This window comes from Stylophora pistillata, chromosome 6, assembly GCF_964205215.1.
Source record: "Stylophora pistillata chromosome 6, jaStyPist1.2, whole genome shotgun sequence".
In the NCBI taxonomy this organism is placed as follows: domain Eukaryota; kingdom Metazoa; phylum Cnidaria; class Anthozoa; order Scleractinia; family Pocilloporidae; genus Stylophora; species Stylophora pistillata.
In genome coordinates this window covers 1,517,501-1,525,000 of record NC_142524.1, presented here as the reverse complement: position 1 = coordinate 1,525,000, position 7,500 = coordinate 1,517,501, and the positions used below count along the sequence as shown (strand labels likewise).

Below are 7,500 nucleotides of genomic sequence, written 5' to 3'. Positions count from 1 at the left end.
ATCTTCTTCAACTACTCTCATTCCATTCCCAGGGAAAAGGGTGGAATAAAACACAGGCATTAACCAGTTTTGTTTCCTATTTAGTATAAAAGTAGTTTTATTGAGTTTTAATCAAACATAGGTTTTGTTCTTTTTAAAAATTTTAAAGATCATCATTCTTTATAAATTTGGGTCACATTCCCAATAAACAAAATAATTAGTTTAACTTTTCTTTATAAGTTTGTTCCTGTTCTCAACATAAAGAACATTAAAATACATCGGATTACATAATTTCCACAGTAACAAAACATAGGATTTACAGGTTTCTGTTTAACTTCCTTTTTAAAATTTTAGCCTTTAGGAGCTCTTTCCCCTTAATTTGTTCGTAACCTTTCTTGGGGTGGGAATGGATATTAGGTGGAAGTGGAGATGATATTGTAGTGAGTTTTCAGTGACTATATTTCACTGATCTCTTTGAGGTGAATATTTTGATATACAGATATTTTAATTAACAGATATATAATGGATAGACTTACTGGTATTAATATTGCAACAACAACAAGTTTATTCGGTATTACCATTTAGTTCAATGTATATATGGTCATCTTCCCAAACAAAATAATTTTTGTATTTTCCTTTCCTGTATTTTGCTCACAAATGTACCATGAAAATTTATCAACAGTAACAAAAATCTAACTGTAAGCATTACCATACATGTTGCAGTTCAATTTTATCCTTTGTTCCAGTGTTATTTTCCCTTGGATTCAATCTAATAGCCAGAACATGGACCATTTCTAATCAGGAGCCTGCCACTTAAGCAAAATCAAATTGAAAATAACTTAAAACTTCATGCTGAGTGTGCTTCCTCTATCACCTTTACACACTGTCACTGGTTATGCTGATTCAAATGATTAATTTGTATTTGAGCCATTACGGTCACTAAATATTGCATGATAGTGAAAAAACTGTGGGTTATTTCTTGTATGTACACATGCAAAAAGGCAATAAGGTTTCTAATGCTTTTTCTAAGAGTGAAGTCTCCATAGTACCCTGTAAAGGCAGGTATTTCCCTGAATCAAATGGAAAAGGGCCTCCAGAGGAAGACTCTGGCAGAAATGTTTGATTGATGTGGCTTTGTACCCCTCCACTCTGCCATGTTGGGTAAAGCCCTGTTGTGCCATATGCCATGCTGGGGGGTGGAGGCACACCATTAAAGCAATGATCATAGCTCCCACTAGCTCTGCGGTTGAGCATGAGCTGAAATAACTTCATCTGATGCTGACGCGACGTCTCCATTTCTTCTCTCATAAAGTTCATGGGATCCTTGGTTGGGTCATTGCTCACCACATCTTCAACCACTTTCAGCACCTGTGAAGTAAGACTGTCAAGTTTGTGCTTCGAAAACTGCACCTTCTTGACATTCCTTTAGGGAACAAAAAGTCCACCATCAGAAGCATCTTCTCTGCTATGATCAGTGCCATCAAATGCGTTGTTGGAGCTACCTGATGAAGAAGGCTCTAGAGCTAGTTCAGGTTGGCAGGAATCTCTCATTTTTACCACCTCAAACAAGGCATTAAACCATTTCTTAAATTTGGTTCACAGCTGTTTAACAGTAAATGCCACCTCATCACCTCTGGCTGATGCTCTTGCCTTCAACTCCTCCAAAATTTTTGCATAAGCCAGACCCTTTTTCTGGTTCTTTGTATTGGTGAAAATCAATGTTGTTTTATATTCTGTGCTATTGACAACAATATTAATCAGATCATCCAGACTTTCTGGGCACCACTGAGGCTTGTGTCCTGGTTTTTTTGCTGTTTTTTCTTGTTCCTTTTTCTCTGAAATGTTGAAGCACATTGCCAACTTCATCATTAGATTCCACATCCTCACCTGGGCCATCTTCATCCTCCTCAGTTTCGTCAGCTCTCTTTCTGTAGGGAAAAACATGTTAAGGCTTAAGATGATATCATGATAAAATCAGTGATCAATGTATTATCAATAAGGGCAATATATGTAAAATTACATATACATGAAAAAGTAAGCATACTTGACTTTTAAATGTATTTTAACTGCAATGACTCAAATACTTTAATACTGTAGTAAGAAGGCTCGAGAAGCCCTTGTATAGGATATACTTCAGATGTAAGGGATATACCAACTTGACCTTGTAGGATTTAACCCTTTAACTCCCACAGGTGATTAACATGCAACTTCTCCCTTTAATATCCATACATGATCCAGCAAACAGGTAGCGAGAATTCTCAAATTTGTCAGGTGGAAGTTACCATGATTGAATGTTAAATTCTCATAACCAATTAACAAGGAAATGTGTAGCAGCTAGAGGGGAGAATTCACAATCAGAGCTAGGGAGATAATTGGTACGAAAGTCTGCTTTGCTCTTGAAAGAGTGTCCCAATCAAGCTGTTTTGACATGGGAGTAACATAACTACAATCTGAGTAGTCTTTAAAGACAAACCTTGGTGCTCTATGCTCAACTAGTTCCATTTTGGAAAAATTCTGTTTAGTATTGCTGTATACGGATTTCACACAGAGCAAGCATACTCCAGTTGAGGATGCACAAATTCAAAGATAAAGTATGCCTTGGATTTGACATATTTGGAATAATCCGACAGTATCCTTCTTAGAAGACCAAGTGTGCTATTAACCTTTCTACAAATATTATCAGAATATTGATTCCAATTAATATTATGAGTTACAGTTACTCCAAAATATTTCTTGGAGGGTGATTTAGCAGTAACAAAATCATAACTGCCTCCCGGTTAGCTCAATGGATAGAGCGCTGGACTGTTGTGTGGGAGGTCGAGGGTTCGAGCCCCGGCCGGACAAACACTCAGGGTCTTAAAATAATTGAGAAGAATTTGCTGCCTTTCTATAACATCAAGAAATGGTTAGATATTCTAGTCTTCTTGGATAGGGACGAATAAATGGAGGTCCCGTCTACTGCAGGGTTGGGGTAGGAGACGTTAATTTCCCACACACGAGATTACTGTGTGATGGATGTCCTCTCCTGGGGTGGGTTGGGAGGATTTATTAGAGAGCCATGTGTTAGAAACCTCTTTACTGGGTTAATCATGTATCTACCCTCTCGAAATAAAGAACATTGTATTGTATTGTATTGTATTGCATTCATGAGATAATTTACTACAGGAATGGGGGCGACCTTATTAGTAATTCCCAAGTGATAACTTTTCAGGTATTAAAGTTTTGGCCATTTACATAAGCTGGCTAAGTCAGCATCAAAATCTCAAGTATCTTTTATCTCACCATACACAATGCTGTCATCTGCAAAGAGACGCATTGTAGACTGGATGTGATCAGTAATATCGTTAATAATATATACCAAATGCAAACCCTTTTATGGAATCCTGCTTGTTAGAAGAATGTCTTGCTTCCTGAGAACTTTCTATCCTTTTGTAAGCGGAGTTGGAGAGAAAATTTTCACTTTGGTCCTAACATGTCTTCTGGTCTCACCCACTGAGCAAACTGTTCTTCTGTTAACAATCCCAGGCTTATAGCAGCTTCTTTCAATGTTGTGCCTTCTTTGTGAGCTTTCTTTGCAATCTTAGCAGCATTGTCATAGCCAATATGAGGGTTTAATGCTGTCACCAACATGAGTGACTCATCACGCAACTGATTGATTCTATCCACATTGGCTTGAATTCCCACAACGCAGTTATCTGTGAAGGCTACACAGGCATCTCCAATCAGCCGCGTTGACTGCAGAACATTTCTGACTATCATTGGCTTAAAGACATTTAGTTCAAAATGACCATTACTTCCACCAACTGACACAGCTGTTTGATTGCCAATGACTTGTGCTGCAACCATGGTAATGGCTTCACACTGGGTTGGGTTAACCTTACCTAATTGGACAAAACAGGAAACTCATTAAGTTATAATTATTTTCAGTAACAACTTTTTCATTGGGTTGTTGAATGCAAGCAGGGATTGTATTGGTTTTAGACTACTTCACTCTGTGATTGGTCCAGGAAACTTGTGCAGCTCTCTCGACTGATCAGATGCAAAACTTAAAACTAATCATGACTTGGTCACACCTGTTTTTTTACTTAAAGAAGATTACTTGTTTTTTCTTTGAATTTTCACTGGCTCCTTAGTGTGTTTTCCTCCTTTGCTTCTCGTGATTGTCTGATACATGTACACTATACATGAAGCAGGGTTATTCTAAGGATTACGGTCTCTCTGCAGTAAGTAGAGAACGACCATTGCCAAAACTGATGTATACATCATGTGGCATTTTCAGCAATTTTGTGTAAATGAAACAGTTCATTACTTTAGTGTCATGAACTGTGTTGTTACCTGGCATGATACTGCTCCCAGGTTCATTCTCAGGAAGTGTCAGCTCACCCAACCCACAGCGAGGACCTGATCCCAAAAACCTGATATCATTTGCAATCTTCATCAAACTACAAGCTACCACATTCAGTGCTCCATGAAGTTCTACCATGGCATCATGAGCTGCAAGGGCTTCAAATTTTTTTGGTGCACTAAAGAGAAATATGAAGATAAAAAAATGTAATTATACCAGATACTGGTAATTGTGATTGGTGTCAACTATTAAAATAAAGTAAAGCCACTGAACTCTTGGCCCAAAGTTATGGGTGTGGCATCCTGTAAAATGAAAACATGTTAAACTTTTAAGATGGTGACTAACAAAATCCCACATCTGATGATCAAAACATTTCTGTTAATTTACTTAGTTTTAATCAAGCAAAGAACACGGTAGTTCTGTGTATCAACCAAAAAAACAATAGCCAACTAATGTTCATTTTGCAATGCAACCTATTTTATATAGAACATGGCCATGGGAAGAATTTTATTGGGATTCTTAACATTGGAAGTTGGTAATATTCATGCTATTAAAAGAGAAAAAGAAGAAGAGAAAGCATCAAACTCCCCTAAGGATTTCACCAATCTGTAACAGGTAATAAGTATGTGGCATGATAATGGTCTGTTAAAGAAGCAAGGTCGGACAACTCACTTGGGTATGTGTTCTACCAATCTTAACAAGATCCTTGAAATCTGTGCTCTTAGCCTGAAGTGCACCATGAAGCTTTCTCAGGCCTGGTAACAGACGTTCGTGCACCTCCACTGCTGCTGCTATATGCATTGCTGTTGGAAATGTGTCATTTGAGCTCTGAAATCAACAAGATAAAAATTGTTATTGCAGCATAAGGAAGATACTATTACTGATAACAATGATCCTGGGAAATATTCTTGAGACAAAAAAAATCAACAATTTCAATTATGACCACCCAGATCCTAGCCTTTCCTCCCATTTGCAACGTTCACTGAAATCATGGAAACATTCTGAACAGACAGCCACTAGAGATGAACCATGTCAATAGGAGAGATATGTAGTAGCTCACCAATTTATTAGAGTTTGGATCTTTGATGTCATTCCTAGGGACTCTATCCTTTATTTCACAGCATCAAAATTACACCAAAGTAAACTTAACTTCTAACCTGGCTTTTAGATACAATGAATATATGAAGTTCATATATTTAAATATATATGTATAAATATATACATATATTTAAATATATATGAACTTCATATATTCATTGTATCTGATTTATCACTTTCACGGGTTTATTACGAATCAACTTAACGGCCTGCTCCCAGTTGGCTTGTTAGCTCAATTGGTAGAGCGCTGCACTAGTATCGCAGAGGTCAGAGGTTCGAATCCTGTACAGGCCTGATTTTTTTCAGGTCTGATTTTTCGCTATTGCATAGATAGCGCTATCTACTGCAAGGATCGTGCATCATACGAACCTGGCTTTTGTTGACGTGATCATTAGGATGGACAGGTTTTTTTGATCCCATCTCACCGCCCATCAGCTCAATGGCACGATTACTGATCACTTCATTAACATTCATGTTGGACTGTGTTCCAGAACCTGTTTGCCATACTACCAAAGGAAAATGGTCCTTTAACTTCCCAGATATCACCTGGAATCAAAGAAACTGCATTAACCGCTGATAATATTTATCATTTATTACTCTAAAAATTTGCAGCATTGTTGGGGCAAGTATCGCACATCACAAGATAGCTGCACTGCTCGATCAGCTTGTACCGCAATACCATACACAAGTAATGCAACCAGAAGCAATTACTTATTCCCATAAATGGGATCCTAGTTTATTGCATGTTATTTCCCAGATATTCAGAAAGTTTCCTTGACATTTGATGGATCTGGTCTTAAATTCCGAGTTAGAGACAGGCTCTATGAAAACTTTGTGTGTTGCTTGAGAAGGTAACAAAATCTCTTATTCAAGACCCACCAGTGAGCTCTGGATGAAGTTTTCATTGTGCCAATAGTATTCAAATGTAATGACTTATTAATCCAATGTTTCTAACCTCATCTGCTGCCTTCATGATGTTATCAGCAACATTTGCATCCAAACCAAACTCCTTATTGACCTCTGCAGCTGCTTTCTTCAGGAAACCAAATGCACGAATCACTGGAGCCTATCAAAAACAACACAAACAACTGTTAGAAACTGAGAATTACCAGCCAGTATTAAAATCTCACACTAAAAAATGTCACTTAGCTGTTCTCCTGTATTTCGTTTCCCTCTAAATTCAAAAGTTTTCTTGGTCGACTTTAAATTTTCCCCACCTCTTTGAACCCGAAGGTATATTAAATATCTTACTAGGGTAATCATGTTTTCTTGGTCTGCACTGAACCTTATCTTTTTCATTAAAATCTATGGCCTGCACTCTTCATGCTTGGGCCATAAACCCAGGTAGAAAAAGCTAGGTTTAAAAACATGCCGTAAAGACCTTTAACTTGGTTAGTGAGAGATACACTTCCAAAGTTCATAAGCATAAAGTGAAAACTATCCTAGGATAACTTAAAATGTGATTTGTGAGAGAGTATCGACATACTGGCATATGTTCAGTTTCATCACCAATTGGAAAATTAAGCTTTGATCTTGCTGTCTGGGCTCCATAACATTTTTCAGCTGGAACTTCTATTTCTCCAAAACTGTCAGTCTCAATCCTTGAAGCCTGTTGGCCAAAAATAAATAAATTCTTTTCATTAAATATATTTAACTGTGTCCCTTCTTAGAGTGACCAAGAGAGAACTTCTCATTGCGATACCAACACCTTTGCAACTAAACAGGTGACAAAGAAAGAAAAAAAATATCAAGCGAGACATTTTCTTTGATTTAACACCTAAACAATTACTCAAATTAATTGTGGAGCCATTTGTCTTAAGCGTAAATGAGAGCGCGTATTTTGTGTAAAGATATTTTACGTTTCGCTCGAGTGCGATAACTGCGCGAAATGCATAGCTTACCATATTTCGTGACAATAAGACAGGGCTTAAGTCTAGTTTCTGACGATGGACAAATATTCGCGAATCTCTGCTGAGCGTACGCAACACCGAACAAATCCTGTGTGCCATACTTTGTGAGTAAGTTTGAGCTAGCGATTGCAACAAAATGGCCACTGGTGGTCAGCGGCTGGTAACTTG

The 7,500-nt window shown here is 37.6% G+C and overlaps 2 protein-coding genes across 3 annotated transcripts in view; both read right to left on the bottom strand.

Annotated features, from left to right (window-relative positions):
* Nucleotides 1-515: 515 nt before the first annotated feature.
* LOC148727676 (fumarate hydratase, mitochondrial-like) overlaps nt 516-7,500 on the bottom strand; it is a 51,211-nt gene continuing 44,226 nt past the window's right edge. Inside the window, exons 7-9 of one of the 2 annotated variants that reach the window (XR_016002223.1) lie at nt 4,315-4,502; nt 3,349-3,860; nt 516-1,907 (exon numbers count right to left, since the gene is read on the bottom strand). Coding sequence is in view for 1 of the 2 variants with exons in the window: in XM_088762455.1 (XP_088618581.1) it covers nt 3,436-3,860; nt 4,315-4,502 (613 nt within the window). In the remaining variant the exon portion in view is untranslated. Of the gene's footprint in view, nt 3,861-4,314; nt 4,503-7,500 lie in introns of both variants that reach the window. The other variant, XM_088762455.1, reaches the window with a different exon arrangement.
* On the bottom strand, nt 4,573-7,471 carry LOC148727680 (fumarate hydratase, mitochondrial-like). Its single transcript, XM_088762933.1, has 6 exons — nt 7,324-7,471; nt 6,909-7,031; nt 6,378-6,488; nt 5,792-5,968; nt 4,997-5,152; nt 4,573-4,626 (listed from the first exon to the last, which is right to left on the bottom strand). Exons 1-6 carry the CDS (start codon nt 7,429-7,431, stop codon nt 4,573-4,575), a joined length of 729 nt encoding a protein of 242 aa, XP_088619059.1. The 5' UTR covers nt 7,432-7,471.